This window comes from Cuculus canorus, chromosome 14, assembly GCF_017976375.1.
Source record: "Cuculus canorus isolate bCucCan1 chromosome 14, bCucCan1.pri, whole genome shotgun sequence".
Classification (NCBI taxonomy): domain Eukaryota; kingdom Metazoa; phylum Chordata; class Aves; order Cuculiformes; family Cuculidae; genus Cuculus; species Cuculus canorus.
In genome coordinates, this window is record NC_071414.1 from 5118190 (window position 1) to 5146148 (window position 27959).

At 39.8% G+C, this 27959-nt stretch overlaps 1 protein-coding gene across 2 annotated transcripts in view; it reads left to right on the forward strand.

Annotated features, from left to right (window-relative positions):
• SLIT3 (slit guidance ligand 3) overlaps positions 1-27959 on the forward strand; it is a 518194-nt gene that overhangs the window by 381604 nt on the left and 108631 nt on the right. For both annotated transcript variants that reach the window (XM_009570808.2, XM_054079464.1), the window contains 6 exons: positions 5009-5159; positions 6354-6428; positions 15464-15607; positions 18707-18850; positions 24245-24408; positions 26460-26592. In XM_009570808.2, the coding sequence (XP_009569103.2) occupies positions 5009-5159; positions 6354-6428; positions 15464-15607; positions 18707-18850; positions 24245-24408; positions 26460-26592 (811 nt within the window). The remainder of the gene's footprint in view (positions 1-5008; positions 5160-6353; positions 6429-15463; positions 15608-18706; positions 18851-24244; positions 24409-26459; positions 26593-27959) is intronic.

Consider the following 27959-nt stretch of genomic DNA (forward strand, 5'->3'; position numbering starts at 1 on the left):
AGAGTAAGTAGCTAATAAAGAGCAGTGTAGATTGGACATTTAATATATGGAGGAAGTTGCATATCCTTCCTGGAAGGAGCCATTTGCAGTGCTTTGGTAGTGTTTTCTATCGTATTAGCTCTACCTCTGAATTCACCTGGGCTCTGTTCTTGTACACTAACCCCAATTGTGCTCCAGGGTGTTCCTGCAGTTGTAGCGTAAAGGATGACCTTTTGTATCCAGCACCTTTTTGCATGGGTGGAGTGGAGAGCAGCTCTCCGTGAACCTTCAGCTTGTGCTTCTCCATGCTGCTTCCTCTCAACGCTCTTCTCTCTTTGGCGCTGCCTAACTCTGACTCTGGCTGTTCATGGGGTTTTCCTTTGTGCTTGATCTAACCATGTGGTAGAACAATACAAATTGAACATGGTTCTGTCAAGCACCATGGAAGGCTGCATACTCCCTGCCGCATGGCATGCTGGGATACTTCTGCTGTTTTCAGAAGCATCAAAAGGTGAGAGATTCCCCTTTTCTCACAGGAAAAATGAAAAAGGTGAAAGTGTTGCTTAACCAGTCTCCCGGGCACTACAGGAGGGAGCCCTAGTGATGTTTGCGACGGAATTTCCAGAGGGCTTGCATGCAGAGTAACCATTTCTAAGTAATTAATCTGTTTAATTGTTCTTAAAATGAAAAAGATAGGCATCCTGTTGATTAATGTGATTCAAGGGTGATTCCAGCATACCTACAGAGATGAAAAATAGTTTTGTCTTCTTTTCTTATGAATGATGTAAGGTGGTGAGGCACTGGCGCAGGTTGCCAGAGAGGTCATAGGAGCCCCATCCCTGGGGGTGTTCAAGACCAGGCTGGATGAGGCTTTGAGCAACCTGATCCAGTGGGAGGTGTCCCTGCTCATGGCAGGGGATGGAGCTGGATGATCCCTTCCAACCGAAAGTGTTGTGTGATTCTGTGATCTCTCTATTTGAGCTGTCCGGTGAGTCCTTCTACTTGAGGAATGCTTTGGATGCTGTTTCTGTAACAAGGTGCCCGCTGCTTAACCTAACATGGGACCTGGTCTGAGCAATCTTAATGCACTGACATTTCATTATGAAATATACTGCAAAACAACTTCAGAAGAGTCTGCAAAGTGTTATCTCTTATCTCTTGAAACAACATGGGTAACAGCGCCGGTATGAAAACAAAATTATGCCATGGTTACATAGCACAAAGCTGAGTCAGCATGCCCAAATGGGCTATTTTAGCTTTGACAGCTTAGATAAGATCTTTAACATACGTCTGCTTAAATTCCCCCCATGTAAAGTAGAGATAATTACACCTATTCATAAAGGACTTTGAGAGCCTCATACAGAAATTTCTTACACAGAAATACTGCTTCATCTTGCAAATTTGTTACCTATCTGTTGTGGAGGCATCAGAAGAAGGACATGTGAGATTCTTAGATTTTATCCGTAATTACTTCTAAGAATTAATGCTAGTAAAGTGAAATTATGGCAAACAATGTACCTCCTTAATTTCCTGAAGACCTATGACAATTGTCATCTGGTGGTTACATGAAGAAGTGAGTATTGGCATTCCTGGGGTTTTGTCCAAATTTTAGAGTCAGTGATCCCTGTGATCAGATTTCTGGTGCCAAACTTGAGGCAGCTGGGTCCATCTATCCTAGAATGAATATGTCAGGTCACTGTTCAAGCCCCTGTTGAAACAGCTTAATCGCTTCCCAAACTGATCAGCCAGCACTCCTTTTAAGTCCTTTAGGCAAAGTTATGTTTTAAAAACTGAAATCAAGTTGCTAAACAATGCTTAAAAAGAAAAACAGGACAAAAAGCTATTTGTCTTTGTTCCTTAATTTCTCCATTTGTGTGTTAGAAAGGCACCTCAAATTTTGGAGCACTTGGAAATGTGATGTTTCTTTATCTCAATAGTGCTGTTTTATAGAACGGCATATGTGTTTGTTTTATGATACTGAGAAATTGCAATGCCCTGGTACCCGATAATGGTGTCACATAGGTTGTGAAATGAAAACATTATCGGAGTAACAAGCAATTCAGATAAACACAGTTGCCCTCAGTTAAACACAGGTCTTGCTGTTGCCTTGGCTACTCATAGTACAGCAAACTTAATTCTTTTTAATCTTGGAAATTGCTAAAAACTCCCAGATCTGTTTTACATTCAGCCAAGCTTCACAGGGTTCTCAGCTACAGCGCCCACGTGCTTTCAGGTATAATAAAATGACCAAATGGCTGGTCTGGAATAGTAAAATGAAGCCAAGTGTTTCTTCTGCGTCTGTCCTGTATCTCTTTTCCATGGCTTTCCCCAGGTGATTTTATAGTGTGTAAGCAGTACTACACGCATGCAATGGTTACTGGTACTTCCTGAATCCTGTTGTGTTTGCTCAGAGCCCTGCTGTAGTGCGCTGTGTGTAGAAATGGATATACACGCTTAGGTAGTTCTGCAAGCAGATGGCTGAATTGCACATTAGTATCCCAGATGGGAATATCTTAATAGAGCAGCCACCTGTCCAAGTGATCTCAATGCTCAGGTCAAATAGTAAATTTTATCTAGTTGTTGGCAGGTGATTTCAGTTGTCTCTCAGCCTAACGGATGACGGATTACTTGCTGAGCATATACATGCTATGCATTACTTATTACTTTTGACTCAGTGCTCACCTGGGTAATTCTTAAAGTCTTTTAGAAGAAAAAAAAGGAAAATGAGTAAAGAAAAAAAAAAGAAAAGAAAGAGAAAAAGAGAGAGAGAAAGAGAGGAAAAGAGAAAGGAAGAAAGAGTGAAGATGATGTTAGCTCCCTTCCTCTCCTGCTGAGCTGAGAGGGCTTTCCTCTATTGCAAGCAAGGAGGCACTGGAGTAACGCCCAGGCAAAATCAACTTCTTATAGTTGATGCAGTGTGGAAAGTTGTATGCCATTAAAAGACTGAGACTGCAAAGTCAAAATGTTGTAAGTATTCTTTATTTACTTTGCCAGAAAGCTTGAGAGAAAAACAGAAACTGATTTTCTCCCTCTGATGTGCTATATCCCCTTTTGCCCTTCACAAAGCTTTCCACTTACTTTCCCACCTTTCTTTGTTCCCATAGGAAGATGAATCTTGTATCCATCAGTACACTACAAATTAAACTTAATAAATTTTTACCCTGTGTAACTCTGTGACTTTTGTGATTATTCTTTGAAAGACAGCTTTTACAATAAAAATGGGAAGTGCTTCTCCAAGGGTTAATCTGGGGAGTTCCAAAATGCTTTCTTGGGAGCTTTAGTGGGTTTGTCAAGGTGTACTGGCATTCTAGAAGTTTTAGTCAGCTCTGGTCCTGATAACTGTTCACCTTTGGCATTATTTTCAAGGCATTGTAAATGACCAAATGTACTGTCTCACAGCTCTAAGAAAGAGGATCTGTATGTTCTTGTAATCACGCCACACTACACTAATCACCTGACTACCACGCCTGGAAATTTTAGGACTGGAAATTAAATTGAAAGACTTAAGTTTAAATGGTGGTGGTGTGGGAAAAGCCTTAGACTGTATTTTTATAACACTTTTAAATTCTCAGTGGTCCTAATATTTTAAGTGCTGTGCTGTCGAGGTAAAAAAGCAGTAGCCAGGTCTCACTTTAGATGTGTGTTTTACAATAAACATGATAACCTGCAAAGTATTTAGCGCCACAGAAGTGGTACTGGACAAAGCTTTATGTGATGTTTCTCATAATGTAATCCAAAATTACAAAACTAAACCAAAGTGTGTCTGTGGAATCAAAATGTTAGATTGCCAGCAGAATTCTTTGCTTTCACTGCGTCACCCTGTGGAGGTAATGTGTAACATAAATTAAATTAATAGTGAGTTTAGGTGACTTCTTTTTTCTTACAGGAAATGGTGTGGGGTTGTAAAATGAGCAGTGGTATATTTATCAGTCTGAGAAGGGGAAGCAGGTGATGGATGTCATCAAATCTCTAAAAACAGATTTCAGCCCAGGTTGAAGTTTTTATTCATGATTTCAGCTTCTTAAAAACTGAACTTGCTCACATCATTCCCGAGAAAGCCATGCAATTGACTTTTAAAACTCCAGGAAAGTTAAAAAATACTTCATGGTAGTTACGATCCCTGGGCATTACACAAGGTTCCCGAGACAGTTCTGGTGCTTCCATTAAGAAATATGAAGTGAGTGGGCAGGTATTGCATGGCGGGGCCTTGGCAACACTTTGCTTACATACACATTTATTAATAGTCCTGGTTCCTTGAAGCACAGAGTTCAAGTTTCCAACCTGCTGTTATTAAGAGAGAAAAACCAAACCTGAAAAGGACAGATTAGTTCATTGAGCCCAACTGGAAAAGCATTTCATTAAAATGGGTCAAAAACTTAGTCAAACAGGTCTGGCAATCATGGTGTAATGGTACATCAGGGAGTGCTTCTCACTAAGTAGAGTCTACCAGTTTCTTAATTAAAATGAAAATGATTTAAACTGCTATTACTTTCCTTTGCTGTTTGTTTAACGTAGTTAATAAAGGTATCTACGTGTTGGAAAATTGACAAGGTTATCTCATAAAAGATTGCTCTCAAAAGTAACTCTTGCTGTGGTCTGAAAATATTGGGCTTTTTAATGACATCTTTAAAAATCCTTTGTCATTTGCATGCACAAAGATAGCTCCTGCTTGCACGAGATCCTTTTTCCTTGTTGCCGGACTAAGTTCCAAATGGAAAAAAGTGACTTTGCTGGAGCTCATTTGAAGCAGACTCCAACAGCTAATTAGACGTGCTTCAAAAAAAAACATACCTTAGCAGGTAGGCTTGTTAGACAAGGAATTAGTTTATCATGGGAAGGGAGAAAAACCAGAGGCTAATCTTGGGAGTAATTTGAAAAACTGCCAAACGAAAATCTTTGGCAAGTATTAAAGTTGCATGCAGGAGCAGGGAGCTGACAGGAGGGAGTGTTGAGAATAGATTCCATAAAACCTCTGATTGCTGCCGTTATCAGGAACCGTTTGCTAGAATATATTTTCCTTTTATTGCAGGGTCAGAGGATTACAGAAGTAAATTCACCGGGAAGTGTTTCATGGACCTTGTCTGTCCTGAGAAGTGTCGCTGCGAGGGAACAATTGTAGACTGCTCTAACCAAAAACTCACTCGATTACCCAGTCACCTCCCTGAATATACCACTGATCTGTAAGTGCTGGCTCTCCAGGATGTGCTCAGCAGGGCAGGTTGTTTTTCCTAGGCTTTAAAGGCTGTAAAAGGGACTCGGACCAGTTCAAGGCACCTTCTGCTTTAATCCCAGTGTGAAAAAGGGGGAAGTTCATTTCATTGCAAAGGAGCACCACAGCTCTTTTATTTCCTTAGTGTTCATGCCAGCTGTGGGGATGAGAAAGGAGCCATGGCCCTGCCCCTGAGTGTCTTCTTGGAATGTTGGCCTGTTACGTGGCCCAGGCTGTATGGTTCCTTTCCTTTCTGCCTTCGAGTCCTTTGTCTCTGCATCTGGGCAATTTAATTCAAGAAATGGATTAACCCTGTTGAGTTAAGCGAGTGACTCATTCCTTCTCAGCAGTTCCTCCTACTTGAGTGAAACGGCTCTCACTAAACCTAATGTATCATTGAGCTGCAAGTGATTTTATGAAGTTTGTTTGCTTTTGGAGATTCTTCAGAATTATAAACATAATACCTTGCTAAAGAGGGTATGAGGAAACCCATTTATGACGTAGTGACTGAGGAATCTGATTCTTTTGTTCTATTAGTAGCCCATTCGAACACAATTCTCTTTTTGTGTTAGTATTATTTATTGTACTTAAGGTCCTCTATTTAAACCCCCATGAAAAAGATTTATCTGAAGTTAAGAATGAAAAATATGAGCGACGTTCAGAAACACAGGGAAGTCTCTACATAGAGAAGTGGGAGCTACCTGTAATCAGAGAAAAAACTTTGCATTGTCAGGACAATGCATTATTGCATTAATTTTGATGACCAGTAGACTTTGATAGGAAGGGACCTGAAATCAGATGCCTTCTGTTCACACGGACCATGTCTCCAATTGCATGTCTGCTGCAGAATGCACGAGGGAGCTTCAGTCACACAAGCAAGGCTGTGTAATGATTAGGGTTAATAATCCCTTATCCTGTCCATTGGAAGAAGGTGGCGTTCTGACCCTGTCCTTATGCGTTACACTCTTAAAGGCATCCTGAGCTTTTACTGTAGATGCTCTGCTGTGTTCTCTTTCTTCAAAATTGAACTCTTTTCTCTCTAGGAGTCTGAGAGAGATGGCAGATAGTGTCTTGCTTAACAAATGTCATAGTTCTCTGTGTGGCAGCCCTGTATGTCTATAGACATCTCTGAAATATTAAATGCCTTTTTGTTTGTTCCTATCAGGCGTTTGAATGACAACGATATTTCTGTTTTGGAAGCGATTGGACTCTTCAAGAAATTGCCCAACCTGAAAAAAATGTAAGTTTGAGTTACTTGTTTTTTTGAATACATGCTGCCTTGGATTATAAAGAAGGGATGATTTTATTATAGGTTACTACTGCAGTAGCAGAAATTGCTTTTTTAATGTGAATTTAAGGAAACCGAATGAGCTGCCTGTTAGATGAGCAGTGCCTGTTAAACCACAGTGACAGATCCCTAGGCTGACATTTCAGTATTCTTTATGCTATATTTCTTAAAGCCTTCGACTTACGGACACGGGGGGGACTGGTGTCCCAGAATTTTTTTCAGTTGTATGATTATTGTTAGAGATGGCTACAAAGTCCAGCATTTTGGTTGTGTGTTTTGAATGTATTGCGTGACTCCAACTAGTGCGATCTTTTCAAATAGTCAAAGGAAAATAATATTATAGGATATAGATGATGGCAGCTTCTTTTGTTCATTATTGTTTTAGAGAGGAGAATCTATTAGCTAATTGAGAGATTAGTCATTCAAATATCTCTCTATAATTCAGCCTGAGTCCTGGCACTGTACAATGTATGTATTTAATAAAAGCTGTGTTTTGGAAAGAGAATAATACATTGGATACCTCCTGGTTTTCTAAATCCGTTGGATATCTCCTAGTCTTCTAAATGGATCTTTCTGAAGTTATTTAAAGTTTTAACTGTATGGCCCCGTTGTTAGTGTCTCATCTCACAGTTTACTTTTAGTAAAATTTTATTGCTAATGTCACGGTAATTTAGGGAAACCAACAAACAGACTTTTTGTTCTGCATTCGTTTCACGAGCTTCCTAGCCATTGGAATCCATGTGAAATCTCAGCGGCTTTGGAGACACTGTGGTGGGATTCTTCTGTCAGTTTTATTTCTGCCAGAGTTTCAGATGCAGCACATTTGTGCAAATACAGGTCACCAGATTTGGGGCGTTAGCTGTATGCTTGTGTTTTATGAATGATCCATTAGTTGGTACAGTGCACTTAGAAAAAGTTGTTGACATTCTTGAAGTGCTCTGTAATCCATGTAAGTAGTTGGTAAACGGGAAAGAAAAATGCATGGTACGTAAAAGTGTACACAAATTAGCACCCGTCCTCATCAAACCTTCAGGAGTTATGGTTTGAAAATTGGAGCGGTGTGATAGCTGGAATAATTCCTTTTAGAACGTACCGTAGGCAAGTTATGGTGCTGTCCTTCCTGTTCCCATCAGTCCCTCAGATGGGAGGGATGCCTTGGCAGAGCTGTGTTGTACATAAATGCAGCATGAAACAGTTATGAGTGTTTTAAGCGTCTGCTTCCTGTGAGACAAAAAATCCTTCTACTCTGTTCTTGGTAGGCAGTGAGAATTGAGGTGTGCAGGTGCACTTCAAACGAATGGCAAAAAGAAGTTGTGCCCTGCACCTCGTAAAATGTGTGTCTCATATGGATTTTTAGCAGCAGCTCCAAGCAGAGGCTCTCTGGGTAATCTTTGTAGTTGAGCCAACTTCTTTTTTTCTGCCCACTGTGGTAAAGAGGTATCTCAATTTGAATAAAGGGATTTTCTGAAAAGGATGCTTTTTTTGTATGAGCAGAGTAACATTTCAACCATAACCTTACTCAATAGCTTGATCCTTAAAAAGCCAAATTAGACTTATTTTGTGAAGGGAAGGGATTACCAGGAAAAAACAAACAGGCAAACAAACACCCCTTTCCTTCTGTGTTATTATTTGGCCTTTATTAAGTATCCTGCTAATAATAGGCCTTTCTCCATTGTGCAGAAAGGGAAATGTAGGGTAATACCGGTGAACAGGATTGCTGCTCCTAATGTTCCTAATGCAGCTGTGTGTGTCTGGCAGGAACGGGATGCATGTGCCCTTCATTTGGTCTTCCTGCTGCTGTTAAATTAAGGAGGAAGAGTATGGATCAGACCTCCATTTTTTTTTGATGTGTAGATAAGGGACAAAATATTTTACTGTTATTTGATTGGCAATATTGACTCCGTCTTATAATATTCATTGTCTGTTCAAGTGTTGAAAGAAAACAGAAGGTGGAGAAATCTGTCTGGAAGTTGCATTGCTTCCAAAGCTTAAGAAAACAGTTAAGAGTTTTGTAGGGGAAAGCCATTAGCCTAAATAACCTTTTTTTTTTCTTTTTTTCCTTTATTTAATCTATGAAATTCTCTTTATTCTGAAATGAATCTGAGTATCTAGAGTCTCGATATCTGCATGGGCATTTGAGAGATTGCCCCCTGATTGTCCTTCACTTCAGTTTGAGACCAGTGACAGATCCACCTCAAGAAAATTTGCAAAGGAACTGCTTTGAGAGTACCACGGTTCCACTGTGGGTAGTAGAGCTCTAGCATAGTTCCAGAGATGGAGGAATTGGCTCCTCCTTCTTCTTGATAGGTATTTCATCTTGGTGCCTCCTCATCTTACATTATGTGGAGATGTAGCTTTGGTTTATAGTCTAAACACCGAGGTGGTCAGTAAGTTGGACTTGGAGGAGGATTCAGATGTTACTTGCATCCTAGATGTACATTAACATTTGTTCTTTTCTCATTCAAGCTCTGTCAGCTGTCTGTGTCTCTCTGTGTGTTGTGGCACATCACAGTCACAGGGGTTTTCTAATAAGATTCCAAAGGGAAACACTCATGGATTGAACAGTGATACATTTGGGTTGCTCCAGTGTGCATATATGAAAATAATCTTTATATATTCACATAAGAATTTTCAGTTGGGCTCTTGTCCCAATCCCTTGCTGGCTTCCCCATGTCCTGAGTCAGCACGGTTTCTATTCTCGCTCTGTTTTGACTCAGCATAGGCTGATGTCCTGTCCCTCTTCTCTCTACCTCTTTCTAGCCACAGACAAAATTGCCTTCCTGGCCCTCACGCACATTCACTCCACTGCATTGCCTTCAGCTGCTTTTATAGTCTTCACAGATCTCTCTGGGTTCCCTCTCGATTCAGCTGAAGACATTACTTCATAATACTGCCTGAAATTGGTGGAGTCGATACTTGCATAGAGAAATGTGCCCAGTCCCAAAAGTCTCGCAGCGTCAAACTGTGCTCAGTGCCGTACACTCACTGCCTTGAGAGACACTGGGAGATGTTATCCAAAGAATAATCTGAACTGAAAAAATCTATGGGAAATTAGCTTCTAAAATTCAAATTGGAAAAAAGTTTCAGTTGCGGTCTCCTTGGATTGTGGCAGGAATCTTAAATCTCTTCGCTAAAGACTAGTATTCAGCCTAATCTTAACAGATTTTCACAGGGAAGAGGTATCTTTTGAATGAAACACCTACATGGTAGTTATCAATTAACAAATATGAAATCAGAATGTGAGTGCTTCAGGCTTTTCAAAAAAAGATTATCAGAGTTTTCAGATATGAGAGAAATTGTATATTGCTTACTTTTTTTTCCTGGAAAAGGTGAACTCCCTTCTTTTTGGGAAAAAAAAAAAAGAGTAATAGTACTGGGAAGTATCTACCTCTGAACATGAAAAGGGCATCTGACAGTTCATTCTTTTAAACCTTGACAATGTTATAAACATAAGAAAAAGACCAGTGTCTAGACCAGCTTTGCAATAGGTGATACTGCCAACCCCACCTCTAATATATAATTAGCTTTTGGGGTGTAATTTGTCTGTAAATATTCCTCCTAAGCTGAATCTTATTGTAGGATGTGTCAGCCCAGGATTTAATGCATTTTAATGCAACCAAAATTGAATTCTTGATACGGAAATTTAAAGGTCGCAGATCCATAATGCAAAGTTATGCCACATTTTATTTAGGAATTAAATTCTAAGATTACCCTGCTGGTTCTTAAAAGGTTAACGTGTCTGCATATGCCTTTTGTTTTAAAAAATATCATCTTCAATGATTAGCTGCAAAATTGCTTATGAATAATGCTGTTTTCATAGCCTAAATTTTAATCCATCTTTATGTTTAATTCTTTTTACAGTGGAGTAAGAGGTTGATGTACATTCCTGTAGACAGATCTAACCCAGAAGTAATTTACTGAGTTCTCCAGCATGTTCTGCAAAATGCCCTTAACTCTGTATTGCTTTCATTTTGTTTTTACCATATCGTCTCCCCCGATCTTGCAGGTGTAAAGGGGTTACTTGTCTCCAAAGGCTAAAGTCACATTGCAGTGACTTGTAGGCTCCAAGAACTGTGTTGCTGGTATTTTGCAGGGTGGTTGGAAAAGAGTGATTTGAATCTGCTTGAAGTACAGGAGGAATACAAGGGTGCGTTTCTGAACTCCATATGAGTGGGAGCAAGTCCATGACTTGGGTTTTTAGGGATGTCCCATCCTGTTGAGGTAGAAAAGCTCCAGGACCGTCTGACCTTCTGCCCTGGGAGCTGGAAGTTTCTGCCTTTCACAGAGAAGATCTGTGGGAGATCATCTCACTCAACACAGCAACATCTCACATTAGGCAGGGGTGAGGGGCGACTCTACCATTCAGAGAGCTAAAATTTTGGCTTTTGTGGAAGGAGCCAGTTCTCTGCTTGCTGCAGCTACCAAAACCAGCATGATTCAAACACTGGGGACCTCACGAATCCCTGGGACCACCTCAAGTTGTTAATCAGTGAAAAAAACCTCCAGCGCTTGGGGATTCCCACGGTAGTGGGAGCATGGAGGGGTCTTCTGGCCATGGCAGACAGGTTCAAGCTCCAAAACGCCCTGGGTGCCTAAATAGGTGGGACCACGGAGACACTCTTACTTGCTAAAATAGGATGCTGAGGCATAGGGAGAGGCTGCAGCTCCTAGATGGCAGCTCCAGAGCCTGGCTAGTCCCTGTTGCCTGTGGGAAATCGGTGGGACTGGGTATTCCTACTGAGGTCCCAACAGTGAAAAAGAAATGAGAATGAGCTCACATTCAAAAAAGAAAAAAAAGGTGAACTGCCATACTTCATGCACTGCTGGGGAGAAACCGGGCTGACCTCTTTTCTCGGAGGACAAGAACAATAAAAAACATCTACCTCAAAATCTGACAGGGGCAGCTAACAGTTCATTCTGTTAAATCTTGCCAAAGTTACAAAGTGAACATAAAATATCGGCTTACAATAGGAAATGTCAGGCTGTCTGGGCAATACCTGGTACTGCCAACCTCACCTCTAGTATTTAATTGCTTTTGGAGGCTTAATTTGTCTGTAAATAGTTCTCCCACATTGAATTGTATGGAATGTCAGCCCAGGATTTAACACATTTTACATGCAAAATAAAATTGAATCACGATAACATTTACAGACTAAAAGTCAGCTTCAAAAACAGAATCTCAAGTTTCTTGGGGAAGTAAAAGTAGTTTGTGTCCTTGGAAACAGCCGTTACCTGCTGTTCTTTCCCCTAAGCATGAATTTGGCCGTGGCAATTGAGGTTGCAGTCATCTGTCACTTGTTATGCAGAAATGGACTTTATTTTCTGGAAGTGACATTGTAGAGAGTGTTGTGGTAGATGGCATTTGGACTCACTCTAGAAAAGCCAGCCAGGCTGTCAGTAGAATCTGTAAAACCTCATCATCCTCCAGAACAATGTCAAAGCATTTGGGGTTTTCCTCCTAAGATATACTGAAAAATTCCAAACGCATCACCAACAGACAGAAATATTCTGGGGAAACCCCCCCTCACACACTCAGAACAGTCTGTTTGTATGACAAAACCACAGGGTTCAAAGTGAGACCAAGCAGATCCTTTGCAGCTGGACTGTTCTCTGGTGGTTTTTCTTGTAGGAAGGTAGCATGGCGATGGATAGTATGCTGGAATGTTAAAATTGCCCCAGCCAGGTACAGCAGGAAGAATGATTTGGTTACATCTGAATAGAACCCAGCTTGTTCTGTGTCGAAGTTATGAGATCAACAGAAATAATATTACTGTAAACTTTAGCCATAAGGTAAATAAAATGTGACTGAAAAGTGAGCTCTACAAAGACGGTCACCTTGATAGCTTCTTAGATCTGCCCATTGCCTACGTAAACCCGGGCCTGATCCAGTGGGATGTCCCTGCCCATGCCGGGGGGTTGGAACTAGATAATCTTTAAGGTCCCTTCCAACCCAAACTGTTCTATGATTCTAAGATTTCTGAGAATCTCTTTTGACCTCTTGCCCAACATTATCACCAGGGTAAATCAGGGAGTCCTTACTGAAACAGTAATCTTTCTGGAGTGACCATGCTGACTTTGGGTCTTGCCAGAGGGCATAGTTATCTTGGGAAGTACTCAAGATTCATTTCCTTTTCCACTATCTCCCAGTATTTAAAGAAGAATTCCCTATAGAAGCTTACTTTTGCAAGAGGACTGGGCTTTTCTATAATGGGAGTTAGCTGTAAAGTCTGTCAAAAGTACTTTTCTGATAAAAAAAAAACCTCGTCAAGTGCCGTGATCATGTATGAAAGATTCTTTGAGTGCTGGGAAGAAGTAGAACTCTCTGAGTTGCAAAGCATGCAAAAGTTTCACTGCTTTCATTTTTCAGGGTTTGTATCAGCTGATTATTTTTGCTAGTAATCCTAGACTGAAAAGTATGTAATTTGTTACATTTATTATTCTGGTAGGTCAGGCGTTAAGGAAGATACTTTTTTTTTTTAAAGTGAATGAGTGCTGTCATCTACTTTTTGTTTTGTTGCATTCTGATATAGGACGCTTTGATTTAGGAAGACATATAAAGAAATCCAGGTTGGTAGAACATCTGCTTTAACAGTACTCGCAGGACTGCAGAGCAGTGGTCATCCTCACCTGTTAATTGTTGTAAAGCTTGTCTTTCCTCTGCCTTGCAACTTTGATTTCACCACGACTTTTAATCTTGGATTTTGAAATCTTTTGCATGGGACAGGTCTCTATATTTGGCTGGTTTTGAAACTGCTAGCATATTTTTTGATAATTTTGTGTTGTTGAGATGAACAGACGTTATTAACTCAAATGAGCGAAGTTCCTCATCTACAGATCTTTGGCAACAATCAAAATTCAGATGGTTTTGATTGTAGAAAGGTGCCAATTCCTTTGCAAGTTATGGCCAGTCTTTTTCTCCAAAATGTGCTCTTTTTTTGCCTTGAGTATCCATTAAAATTGCGCTCAAGTTTTGGTATATGTGACTAAATCTCTTTTAGATGGTAAAAACTTGCTAATAAAACATTGTAACTACGAGTCTAAGTCGGTTTGCAATCTGTGAATTGAAAGTTAAAGTCTTTGTGTAGTATATTAACCCACCCTCCCTTCCCACCACAGACATTTACTTATTTATTCATGTATTTTTGTGCAATTATGCGTCATGGCATAATCTTTACAAGGAAAGGGATCATTGGGAGCATTTATTTACGCCAATATTCAGAAGGGATGCTGAGCTATAAACATTTCCACTAGAGAAATAGCTGAGCCCCAAAATTAAGTGCATATGTCAGAATCTCCTTCCTTGTCTTGCTTTGACACTGAACATAAACCCTTCATGTGAGTGTTAGCACAAAGTACTAAACTTCTGGAAAGCAAAATCTGCATGTAAGTATTTCTGTATGTTTTTATGTTATTTTTGGCCGATTGCTGGCATACTCCTTTTCTTTCTGATCACAGAATGCACAAGAGGTGATGGGCCACATGCTGTAGGGCCCACTATCTGACAGTTGTTCAGCAGACATAAACCAGTGTGTTCAAGTTTCCCACATGAAACATCCCTCCAAGACCCAACTTTTTTATTTTATTAAGTGATGACTTCTGCAAAGAGCAAGACCCACGGTATTTCTGTCTGAGGCCAAGCTGTCCTGCTGCCATGTCTTCTGTCAACTTTTATCCCAACGAGATTGCCTGTTCTCCTGAGCAGAGTAGCCCAGGTGTTAATCTGATACCTTGTCATTTGTTTTACATCACCTGGAATTGGATTTTGAAACTATTACTCATGCTGCATGTGTACTGGGATCATTTCTGGAATAATGTGCTCTTCAGTATGAGTAATAGTGTTGGAATTTGCCATCTTCTTGGAAGCAAGAGCGTTATCTTTTACTTTCTCTTCTTGTGTTGTTGCACATAGTAAAAGAATAGTGTTTCCTGTCATAACCTAAACAGATAGGATTGTTCATCATAGTCTATACAGGGCATCATAGCAGCCATCGTGCTTGAAGGACTGAGGCCCAGGGGTTTAGTGTGCTTAAGGCCTTCTTATATTAATGTTTTAAATAATTAAATGCCATTTATTTGTGTGCATCTCTGATGGAATTGTATCATTCGCAACTTTTCCATTCACTGGATTTTTCAAAAATATGGAATATTCAAAAGGTTAATTTTGCATTTCATCAGAACTTCATTTGACTTTGTAGGTTGAGGTTTTCCAGTGTTGATCTATAAGCAAATACCTTGAGACTGTATAGGCAGAGTAAGTATTTGGAAAATAATGCTGTATATTGCAGTAGCTGTGAATTGAGAATTAAGTGATACTCATTTCATTTTGAGTGGTGGTGTTAAGTGCCTGGGAGTTCATAAGCTCACAAATTAAAATTTGTATTAGACATGCAATTTTGTCTGTAACTCCGGTGTTGACTTTAAAAAGAGGAGAGGTGCACTAAATAAAAGAGGTCCATATTTCAAGTGCGGTACCTACTTCAGTTGTATTAACACCAACTGATCCTTGCCAGATGAGCACCCAATCCCAAGTGTGGTCCATAACTTCATGGTTAGAAACCCCCACTTACTGCATCCTTGTGACCATTATAAGCAAGAATGACATGAGGTGTAAGAGCTGGTAATTGCATTAATTGAAATACTTTTGGTATATCTGATATAATTGTGGGTTTGATGAGTGAAGGGGAGCTGTTTGTAAGTACAGAAAGTATACTTCTGAACTTCCCTGGAGGTGTTTAAGGAACGGGTGCATGAAGTGCTGAGGGACACGGTTTAGGGAGTGTTAGGAATGGTTGGACTCGATGATCCAGTGGGTCCTTTCCAACCTGGTGATTCTGTGATTCTCTATGCCCCACTTGCTGAATGAATGTCTCTCTAGATAACCACTAAAAGGCGCATATTCTTCCTATCTTGCTCCTTCCAGAGTGTTGGTGTGTGTTTGGAATAAAACATGAATGATTTTCTCATTGTGACTGGTTATGTCCTTTCAGAAATCTAAGCAACAATAAGATCAAGGAGATCCGGGAAGGCACGTTTGACGGAGCTTCAGGAGTGCAGGAGCTGATTCTGACAGAGAATCAACTGGAATCAGTCCATGGACGAATGTTTAGAGGCCTCACAGGACTAAAGACGTTGTAAGTGCAAAGACCTGTCTTTCTCTGTTCCTCTTTTAAGCTGGGTGGGAGTGCTCAAGTTCAGCAATGCCTGCTAAAATGTCTGTTACAAGACAAGAAGCTCTAAGCAGTGTCTTGCTTCACTGTCATGAAGTCTTCAATATATTCTACTCCTAGCTAGGTTTGAGATGTATCTGTGATTTCCATTTCTAAACCAAATTTTCGAGAATTTCATGATGGTGAAACAGTCATGGGTCAAGTATGGGCACCTTTAATCATTTAATGCTTTTATTATTTTATTTCTTATGGAAACAAAGCATGTTTGCTATCTATTACTCCATCCTTCCAACCTGGAGTTGTTGGTCTGCTTAAACCAAACCTCACGGTAGGCTAGGAGCCTAAAAGATTTTTTAATATCCTACAAACTGTAAAACCTGTAAGCAGAGGGAGAAGAAAGACTCAAGTTATTGCTGCCACCAAAACAGGTATTGCCAAGCAACTTTAAGGCAGATGTAACCTGACTGTTATGGGTTATGGTGACAGAAGGTAGCTGGCCACTCACTCTGCCCCAGTCGTAGTAGCCCACAAGCACAGGCATGGCTTTGGACTCGCCACAGCACGCTCTTTCTTGCCTACACTAAGTACCATAAAAATTATATAGAGGTACACTATTAATGTGGTTGTGGTAGGGAAGAGTGCATAGGATACATAGAGCTTAAATGCGTGAGAAATCAGTTTGATACTACTTTTGTGCTTAGACAACCTTTGTGATTTATTTCTGAGAACTAACACTTACAACATGAGCTCATCGTACCTAACGCTAATTTATTTTCACTTTAAAAGAAGGAGGATCACCGACAAGATATCAGGATGATGTCCAATCCACCCCATCTACCATGCAGTCAAGGACTAGGTTTCTGTTGATAGCAAACACACATGCCAGATGATATGTATTATCTGTATGTGAAAAATACCTCTCTGACATAGTCTTCCCTGCTGCAGAAAGAAAGTTCTGGACTAGGTGGATGCTGTCAGTAAACGGTCCCTAGGAATCAAAATGCAGTTTAAAATCTGTGATTGATTCATTAGCAGTAAATACTGCTTATGTGGCAGATATCATGGCACAATTACTTCAGTCCTTACTCAAGTGTAAAAAGAAATCTAACTTTCACTTCAAGGACTTTGGCCTGTAATGATGAATAGGGAACTTTTCTTTTGCTGTTCCTTTAATATTTTTTTGTGGTTTGAGCCATCTGCTCTTTAATTTAATGTATGCACTTTACTAAGGGATTTGAAAATACTATCCATAGATACTAAATTAATTTTTATACTATAAAGCAGCCTGTGGCAGTGCTCCTAAACAAAATTCAGCATTTTTTAATAAAAAGATGCTTAACATTCAAGCTATCCTGCTGACCTGACCTACATTTCCCCCTAGATGATAAAGCAGTCTAAATATACACAGCACGATATGAGGATCTGTAAGTATAAGTTTTCTTTCAGGAAGGGCACACAGTGCATGGTAAACCCTGATACGAAACCAGAGGTTTTGGCTTGAGGGACATATATTTCCATCCATTACTTGACTTTCTTTGAGCATTAAAATTGTGATATTTTACAAACAGGCTCCATTGGACAGGGTCACGGTCCAGTTTTCAGGAAACATACAGTCTTCTAAGATGTCGTAAATCGCTGTGCAAGGCGGATTGGCATCCAAATTCACTGAGCCCATCCTGCAGTGCTGCTGCCTGATACTTTACATGCAGAACTGAGAAAATGTTTCCTACTTCTACTAAGCTACCGAGGGCCTTAATTCTCTTATACTACCCTACTTATTTTGGATGTTGTGGTTTTAATGTGGCTTTCGGGCAGCTCAATGCTCCACATGTGGGGTGTGTGTCTCTGTGCCCCGTGACTCGTGTCTGACACAGTTTCACCCTGGCTGCAATACCAATACTACTGAGACCATAGCTCCCGTGATGGTAACTGAACGTAGAGAACAGAAACGCAAAAGCAATGTAATGTTTAGGTCTTAAACATTGAGTATTTCTGATTACACTGTGAATTCCTTCCCAGCCATATCTAATCTGTCTTTGGTGTTTTTCAAGCTATTGATGTAGCATCTAAACGAACAACTGGTGGGCACCAAGCGGAATTTTAAATCCAGACTGCTAAGGAAGTCTGAAGTTCCATTGTTTACCACGTGAATTTAATACTAAGGAGTTAACCCTCCTCAGTTTGGAGGATCAATTCACTGGAACAGCAGCATGAGCTGCATATATTTTGTGGATTTTTGGTAGTATGCTTTAATTACTGAATAATTTTTCACCCACTAGGAATATCACAACTGTGTGATGATGTTTACAGCCCCAGATGCTGATTGGCATGTGGTCTAACAAATACACATGACCGTTATTTGCTATGAAGTGGAACAAGATACTAAAGTCTTTCAGATTAATTGGGCTGTATCGTTGAGTTCATTGTTACCATAACAACTCAGAGAGATGCGTCTTCCAAAACACAGCACTGATTCATCTGGTACAAGTACTGAGCAAAGACCATTTTCTAGGATAGTTACTGCTTTCTGTCTTGTCAATTAATGATTATAATGACATTTCAGAGCTTGCATTAAGTCTGCAAATCTTTCCTAAGCTATTCCTTGATTTCTGCTGAGGATGTTGTTTCCTTCTGTACTTCTGCAGCGTGGACTACAAAAATCATCCATGATAGGAGTAGAAGTAATGCAACCAGTATTGCTGTTGTCACACGCTTCTGCCAGTCTTTCTCAATTGAACCCTGAAATACATCTTCACTTACTTTCAGATATTTACTAAATTTAGACTTTAGTTTTGATTTCAAGCTTGCCACTGGTCATAATTTTAATTGCATAGCACTGTCAGATGTGAAGCGCCTGTAAGCCTCTAATGCTGTGTGGAAGAAATGTGTTTTAAATTCATGAGGCAATGTTTGAATGAGCCTAGCCCTCCTGTAGCTGTGTTGTGCTTCAGCAATCAATAGAGCACAATGCATGCCAAAGCATCTGTTGATGTCCTAGAACCTTCTGTCCTGAAATTAGACCTCCTCCCAGTAGTTCCTAATTCTCTGTTTCAATCCTTGCAGGATGCTGAGGAGCAACTCTATCAGCTGTGTAAACAATGACACCTTTGCTGGACTGAGCTCAGTGAGGCTTCTTTCGCTGTATGACAATCACATCAGCACGATCACCCCTGGAGCCTTCAGCACCTTAGTCTCTTTGTCGACAATGTAAGTCATCTTTTTATGGTACAAACATGATGCTGTTATTCCGTGCTTTCTCTTTAAGAAGACAACATTTGGATTTCAAAATCTAACTGCTTACTGTTCTTATATGGAAAACCTCTCTTCGGGAGAGAAAACCCCGTCCTGCTGAAATGACATGTTTGAAAAATTCAGGGTGTGATTTAGAAAAACATTTTAATTGCTTCAACTAAAGGGGCTGAAAAATCTTGGAGGTTGCCAGCCTCAGGCAGGATGCCTTTATGTTTTGCCATGTCATAGCCTAATGCAGTGCACATTAGAATTCATGTAAAACAATCTCTGCAGAGTCAGAAGTGCGTAGCTTATCATACACTTTAGCTCCGTGAAGCTGCTTTAGTTTCGGTAGAGTGTAATTTTGTAAGAATAGCTTTCTTGGATTTCAGTTAAATTAGTTAAATATCAGAAGAAATCTACTAGCTAATGGTTAGATTTTCAGAAGAGCCTAAGAGAACAAAATTCTCAAATCCTGCTGAATGTGAATTTGAAAATCCCAGCCTAAGTTTTTCTGATAATTCTTTGCATTTCTCAGTCCTTCTTTGAAGTATTTCCCTTGCTTCTTAAATATGTTTGCATGCTTTTTGTAGTATGTCCATTTTAATGAAGTACAGACTGATAAATATGGGAAGAGAGTCTGCTCTCTGTTTCCAGCTGTGAATGGGGACCCCAATGTTGCTGTTAATGGAAATTGTCTGCTTGATTCCCTTCACCCTACCTTGAAAATGCATCCTAATCGTCCAATCAAAACAAATTCTTGGTACTATTGCATTTCACATTTTGAAACCTTTCTCCATTATGTTTGGGGGAAGAGAGAAGTGTTGAATCTCAGCTGGTTCAGTACTCGTACTTTCAATTCATTGTTACAACTTTTCAGTTACCATTTTGGCAGTAGCTCCACATGGACTTTTCTTCCATTTACTTTCTGTAGTCCCCAAAGCCTCCTTGAAATTGATAGACAGACAGAGAAACACAACCAGATTATATTTATTGACTGTTTTCAAGTCACTGGTCAAAGCAAGTGGTACTTGCTGACAGCTTGTTCTCGCTGCATTGCAAGCGATGCCTGCCTGCTTCTCGAGCAATTGTCTCTGTCCTTCCTTCCGTGGGTCACTTAATAGCGGTGACTCTCCGAATCAGTCTGTAAAGCCCCTACCTTGTTTGCATAGAAGCATCTTTGTCATGTTTTGTTAGAAGATAGCCCGTTTTCTTCTTTTTTTCTAATTTGTGGATAAAGATTATTACAAGTTCTAGCAACAACAATTAAAGCTGCTGCTAATTAGAATGCCTTGCTTTGGAACTGGCTTATAACCATGTTGCTTATGGCAGGTTCCTAGCTGTCTCTTGATGAAAAACTTTGTTTCTTGAAACATTTTCACTCTATGCGTGATCTATAGACAGGGGAAGGTGGTCTTTGGACTTCTTTAGACATTGGTTTAAGGCCACGGTGACCTTTCACCTATGAATGCCAAGTTTCAACGTGTTCATTTCTTAGCAGTACTCTATTGTAGGTGGATGGATTAGATGACAACACTACTGAAGGTAGATAGTATGACTGCTTTTCTTGTTCAACCCTCACTTTGTGAGTTAATTTGGTATTGCAAGGACTTTTTTTTTGCATCTATTAATGTGAGCCTTAAGTTCATACAAAGCTTAACATTTCCATTTTTTACCTTGGCATATTTACAACACTAAAAAATATTAGTCCTTTTGTTATTAGTCTTTGTGAGTCAGCCTCGTTGATGTTACCAAAACACAGACAGCTCTGAAAATGATGGCCTGAGTAATGGTTTTCCATAGAGGAAAAACATCTATTTTGTCAGTTATTGGTAAAAAAAGATAGCAGTTTTTATTTGTTACTAGCCAAACTAGGTACTGTAACATGCTCATTTGAGGTGTGCTTGCACTTCTGCACGTAGACAGTTCAGTCATGTCTTTCAGTCTTTACGGAGTCAAGTGGGCATATTGGTAAGCAGAACTGTTTTTCTCTCTTATTGTTATAATAGCTGCATGGAGCTAATGCCGGAATGATAACTGATTCATCAGAATGACATGCAACTATTTTAGTATAAACTTAACCTGAATTCCAGAATATATTTTCAACATAATTTCAACAATATCCAGATGTGTTTCAGCATGTTTTTCTAACGGGTCACTGGGATCCATTTAAATTGTTAATATCCTATGGCTTCTTTGCAGTTTTTAAGAAAGACACTTGTAGTAGGATATGCATATTTCATTCCTCAAGACCTCTGTGCCCCCTTGATTTTAAAACTACATCTATGTCCTTGAGTAAACACTTCTGAATTTAATGTTTGTGTGACATCTTTGCTAAAAGCTTGATTGCTTGTTTCTGTTTGAGTGGTTAAATCAGTCTTACGTGTAGGAACTCTGATTACTAATTATAAATTTTTATAACTATCTATCTGCCCAACCTTGCTGTTTGTGATTTGAGAGCTCCACTTGAATAGCCAGATTCCAAAACAAAGCTTTTGCAAATAAGTGGTCTTTTCAGACTTCCAACTGCATTTCAAGTGAAGTAAGGAATCTCCTGTCTTACGTGATACTTTATAGAGAGCCTTGATCCCTTTTCCAAAAGTTGCGTCACAGTGATGCCATGGAAAAAGCATGTATGTAGGGATATATATGAGCTTCATACTGCATTAAAGCCAAAAATCATTGCTCTGCAGTGATGAGATAAATATGTCTTTTTTAACTTGGAGTTATTTGAATTTTTCAAAACATTAGATTTGTTGATTAACTTTATGTGTGACATCTTCTTTCTTTCTTGGTTCCTAAGGAAAGGATAATCCAAGTTCTAATCCAAGGAGTTACTAAATGCTCCTATGTTAACCTGTGTTTGCCAAGAAGAGAGTGAGGATTTGTGGATATTTACTGCTGTTAAGCTAACGAGCAGTAACACATTAGGTCAAAGCAACATCACCTCTGCAGTAAAGGATAATTGCTATTTTGATGGGAGAATTTTGCGGATGGAACACTTGAATATTTCTGGAGGTTTTTGATGTGTCCCAGTAAGATGCTTTCTGGATGTGCAAAACGTTCTTTACATTCAGAACTACTACAGGGTTTCCAGAACCCTAATTAAGTACACCTGCTGCTTGTTTCCAGTTGTGGATTATTTCATTCTAAGGATTTGTGTCACGGAAGTTGCTCTGTGAATATGATCTCACTCTCGTCCGTCAGTGGAACAACTGGCCTTTGAAGCACTGGTTCTCTTAGCGTTGGAGGTTTAAACACTTTGTTCAAATGCTCCGTTCGTGCCAAAGTGTGTCCGTGTGGAAAATATACAAGGCATGCTGCATGTGGTCCCATTATGGATTAAAGAAAATGGAAAAAAGTTCAGAAGGAAAGTAGCTGGAATTAGAGCAATGCTTTCAGTGTTTTTCTGTGCATTCTGTCTGAAAGCACCTACGTAACCTGTTAGCGTCCTCACCTCATACAGCACGTTAGCCTTGCCCTTGAATCCTAGTCAGCATGAAGTAGGTTGGGTATTTTTATTGTTGAACATTATACTGAACTTTCCCCTCCCCTGAATTCTCCCTCTATGCAATATAAAATAGGCTATACTAGATCCACGTGTTATTACACACCCAGAGCTCCAGGCTAACGTGGTGATTGAAGTGTGCTTTTTTCCAATGCAGAGAGCAGCTGTAAATCATATTGTGGGTATGTGATGTTGGCCTAGGACCTATATAATTTAGGAGCTAGTTTGGGGTTATTTTCTTGCTACCACACCTCAGCTGTGCCGTATGTTTTTGTCTTCAGCACTGTTGTTTTCTGAAGGAATTGCTCAGCTGAAAAGTTAATGTGATTTTGACTACGTGTTTAGGTTTGTAAAAATCCATTGCAAGTGAAGGCTTACAAGGTCTTCAGCTACTGCACCGGCATTTGAAATGCCTGTTTCTTTAACACCCTAAAATTTTTTGTCTTTAAGATATGTTATGCTTTAGAGAAATTTCATTATCATCTTTTTTTCTGTACTACCAAAATGGCTTTCAGACATGTTGAAGTATGATGTGATAATTGCATCAGTGTCAGTTTAGGTACTTTATTTTCCATACATGGGCCTCTAACAACTCATTTTTCTTTGATGAGGACACCTCAGACTGAGGCTATTGATTCTTTCTGTCTTTGTACATAAGGTAGTCAGCTTTCTTTTTTTTTACCAGGGAATATCAGCCTCTTTCTTTCATCTGAAATTTAGTCATAAAAGAGCTTGCACACCAATGGTGGATAAGGCATTTCAGTGCAGGACTTGAGAAAAAAGGTTTTTTCCAAGACACTCAGCTCTAATTCTAATGAGCTTAGAAATATGTTTGCTTAAAATAACTGCCATCTTACAGTCCTTTCATTGAAAGGATCACAACCTATTAAGAGGTAGAGATGAATAACACTCATTCTATACTGACTGTGTATGTTACGGGTCCTCCACTAAGAAATTGCTGTACCTCTGTGTTTTCATGGGCTTGACAACAGGATGGATAGGGCTTTCCTCTTTTAAACACTGCTAACCCAGGCTGTCTTGAGAAGCCATCCCTTACACCGAGGCTGTCAAATGGCTGGTTTGGCTACTGCACACCACAGCACCGCAGCCAGGCTGCAACTGCATTTGAAAGGTATTTCAGGAGGTGTAGCAAGATTTGATGCAGACCTCTTGAAGTTCACGAGGCAGCAGAGCAGATGCTTTTCACTACAGATATACTCACCTTAGAAAACTTCATAAGAAGTGGGTCAAGCAGCCAGTGCTGCTTTATATATGTTTTTATGTACATACACAGTGCTATCCTTAGTGTTCCAGCAGGAAATGTAAGTTCAGGACTCCTGCCTGGCACTGGTTTGTACGGGACGTAACACAGGCGAGTGGAAAGCATGAGAGGCAAATATCAATGTGCTAGACCAGCTTGGCTCTACGCACAGGGTCTGTGCTAAGGACTAGCAGTGCCCAATTTTTTCATGGCATTACCTGGAGTAATCACATTAAAGATCGTGCGTACATGGGTGCCGTATATGAGGTGAGTTGTGTCCCAGGTGTGAGCTGTTGCTTGGGTTCAAGTCCACTGTGAATACAGCCCTGGGAGTGATCTAAGTATATCTAAATAAGAGTTGTGGCAATGAATAACTTTGATTTATAAATGTACATATATATGCATATATATATACTTTAATTACAACTCTAATCCTGCTATAAAACCGCCATAGAACTTCCCTGATCTGTAGAACAGAAGAGGATCTCACGGATACAGGTGGCAGGAAAGAGCTTGGACTTGGAACCCATCATCTTTCTGTAGTTATTTCAGTACTTCTGTGTGTTTGTGTTTGATGCAATTGTATCTTGTTCCATTTCAGTAATTTGCTGGCGAACTCCTTTAATTGTAACTGCCATTTGGCCTGGCTGGGAAAATGGTTAAGGAAGAAGAGAATTGTCAGTGGAAATCCACGCTGCTTGAAGCCCTTTTTCTTAAAGGATATCCCAATCCAAGATGTAGATGTCCAGGACTTCACCTGCGATGGTAAGAAAATCCAATTAGATTAGGGATCTATGATAATGTTGGCACGTCTGTGAGGACCTTCTCTTCCTATCGAGCAGTACTGGCATGGTCGACATTTCAGTTTAGTGATGAGGAGCACAGCCATGGAGCTGAAGATCATTGTTCCCTATCAGGAGTTTATTTTTAGTCTTGATTTCCAGTTTCTGAATTTCTACTAGCTACGCCTAAATATGAGTGAATTTATTATAGATAAATGCTCTGTTTTATAAAATCCTGGCCCTTCCTCCCACTTCCTTATACCTGCGCTTAGTTAACTCTCTCAAGCAAATGAATTGAAATGTTCTGGGATGCTTAATGCTTTTCTGGGTCTATATAGGTTTAAAAAAAAAAAGATCTATATATTTCCTGACATTTCTTTCATTCTCCAGGTAGTTCTTTGTCTTCTGATCAAGCAGATTTTAGAGAAAATGTTGTGGTGCAAAACTGACTGATGAATGCACTGCTAATCTGACTTGTAGGCTACAATTGCCTTTTAAGACCAGATATGCTGGAGCTGCAGTTAGTCGTGCCTCTAAAGAAACCATCAAAGTCATAGAAGTTTCCTACTTAGAGTAGAAATTAATTCCTGTCCGAGACAAGTAATCTGGCATCAGGCCCAGGTGCTTGGGCTCAGAGCTCAGGAGACACAACTTTAGTCATTAAACGATAATTTGCTTTTAGTTCAGGATGGGAAAAAAAAATCCTGGTCCACAAAATGACATTCCACACCTGGGAGGTTTCTCTATCATCCAGTCTCTGAAGACGGCTGTGGTAGATGGAAGGTAGATGGTAACAGGGTGTAAAACACAAATCATGGGGGAAAATTAAATATGCTGAGGAAACATGCTCTTTCTGCAGGTTTATGAAAGGCTTTGAATTTAGTTGCCAATCGTTAAGGTCATTAAGCTCATCTGGGGAGAAGAATGAAAAAACTTCCCTGTTCTTCTTTAGCCTGGTCTGCTTCTCCATCCTTCTGAACACAAATGTTTTCCTACCCATACATTTATGGCTAATTTTATTATCTCATATCAGGACTTCCAGTCTTATTCTTTAATCTCAATACTCATGAGAACCTCCAGCAGAGAGCAGAAAGAAACAGAGCTGTCTCAATTAGTCCTTGCATCAGTTTAGGAAAAAAAAAAGGCGGCACATAGTGAGAGCTGGCTGTGTCTCAGGCTGGTCAGCTCAGGCTGCCTGTACTCACAAACGGTTGTGTGGTTCCTCTCACTGTCATCTAGAGAATGTGCACAAAGTGTTTCCTTTCGTATACATCGTGATACTGTGGCACGCATTTGCCTTATGTTTTGCAAAGCCTGTTGCTTTGGGGGAAAACCCATGCTTTAATGTTCTTAACTTCAAAGAGTTGGTTTCTGCTATTGTTCTGCAATTATAAGATTTAATCCGCTCTTAATGGACCTTTGAAACCATTTTTTGGAGAAAGGAAATATTTTTACGTCTGCATAGATGGATCGCCAGTGGTTGGAAGTATGCTGCTCAGTTTGTTGTTTGCCTGGTTATCCTTGTCAGAAACAATGAGGGTTTACAATTCAGAGAATAAATGAAGTGCCAGACTGACTTTAAAAAGTAAAAAATCAACATCTAGAAGCTGAACTTTAAAAATATCTTCCTAAAGCAAAGTAAATAGTGAATATCATCTGTCTGGGTTAATTTAAGGGCAATGTTCTGGTCGGGTTCTCCCTGTCAGCTAGCACGTTGTGTATGCGGGGAGGATTTGGGATTCATTTAGCTGATTTTATTGTAGTTCGTAAAGTTACAGAGAAGTAGGTACTCCTTAGGAAAAAATATTTATTTAAAAATATTGCTCTCCAGTTTTTGAACTATTGTTCGTGTCGCCTAAAGAACCTGTAAGAAGGCAGGTTGATCCAAAGCATTGGATCTACTTTATAATGTTGTGCTGGTTACCACAGCTTCAGGGATATCCGTCCTTGCTCCTTGCAAGCAGTTACCTTCAAAGTGCGTGACCTTGGGCTGTAAAGCTGACTTCCTGGCACTCTGTTTCTCTCTCTCTGCAGGTAATGATGAAAGCAGCTGCTTGCTTTCACCTCCCTGTCCTTCCCAGTGTACCTGTGTGGACTCGGTGGTACGTTGCAGCAACAAAGGGCTTCGGATATTGCCCAAAGGAATTCCCAAAGATGTAACTGAGCTGTAAGTCACCTTTTACGTAGCTCCTTTCTTAAAAGATTCATGAAATGACATCATAGCAAGGCTCTCTAGGTCCTTGAGGGCTTTGCCTTTGACATTAGAGGCTCGTGTTTCGTGTTTTCATGCTTCCTATATTTTCATACTCATTTGTCCCCTGACTGAATACATGTAATGGGAACAGAGTTCATCTGTCCTTGTACCCATTAATTCTGTATGCAGGGAACAAATGCATATATTAGTATCAAATAATCCTGCAGAGCTTCTGAGGAGCCTAAGCTCACGACAGGTAGTTTGAAAGGCTGTTGAAAATGTGTTCCTGACTTACACAGCTGTGAGCTAATTATCCTCTGAGGAGATGGAAGAAAAAAAAAAGAAAAAGAAAGCCAGTGGTGGAAACAAACAACGAATTCTTTTCTCCAGACCTCATGAAATGGCTAAAATAACAGTTAATTAGATTAAATTGTAAAGTAAATTCATCCTAGTTGAGAACCGTCTTTCTAGTTGTCTTTTCATCTACCCCTTGCTATGACTTTATACTGGATTTTGGTTCTTTCCATGGAAATAAAATACACTGGTGGAACTGCTTGGCTTCAACAGTTGACAATAGAAATACTGAGCTTCTCCCCTGTAGCTCTTTATTCAAATCTATCCCAGGTGAGTCGTTACTGAAACTTGTTACAATCGCATCAGCATTTCTGTGTGAAAGTAATGGATTGAATTAGTTGGTATGTTCAGTGGAATTTACAATGAATTAAAATCTGATTCTGCTATTTTTTAGTATCTAGTGCTCTTTTTGCTATTTAGTAACAAGGCAGCTGATGAATGAGATGACACATCTTTTTACTCCCTTCACAGTGGGAGAACGGCGTTTGTGCTGTTTTTACCAGTGTTGCAGTCAAATACAAGACTTTATTGTTGAATGCAGAGTGTTCTGAAAGCGTGAGCGGTAACTCGGATTCACATGGAAATTTTGCATTAATGAATACGCCCTTGGAACACTGTTAAGAAGGGTTGGTTAATAGTAGTTTTAATTAAAAGCCAAGTCTTGGCCTGTATTCCTTTACGTATTGCCATTAGTGATAAAAAGTCTGCGAGGTGGTTTCTGTTCTATTCTTGTTCAGGTTTCATTGCATTCCAGTATGACTTACCAGCAACAAGATGTCACAGATGTTACTTTGATTTGCACTGACACACTGAGGAATTTTTATGTTTAAATTTTACATATTGAGTTTTACTGATCCTATCTGATACACTGATGACAGAACTTTCACAAAAAGAGTGAAATTAATCTCACATTTTTGAAAACTGCTGTATTTCTTAAGCTATTTCTTGGCGAATAAGGCAGTAGCCTGGAACCGAGCAGTTTGAGT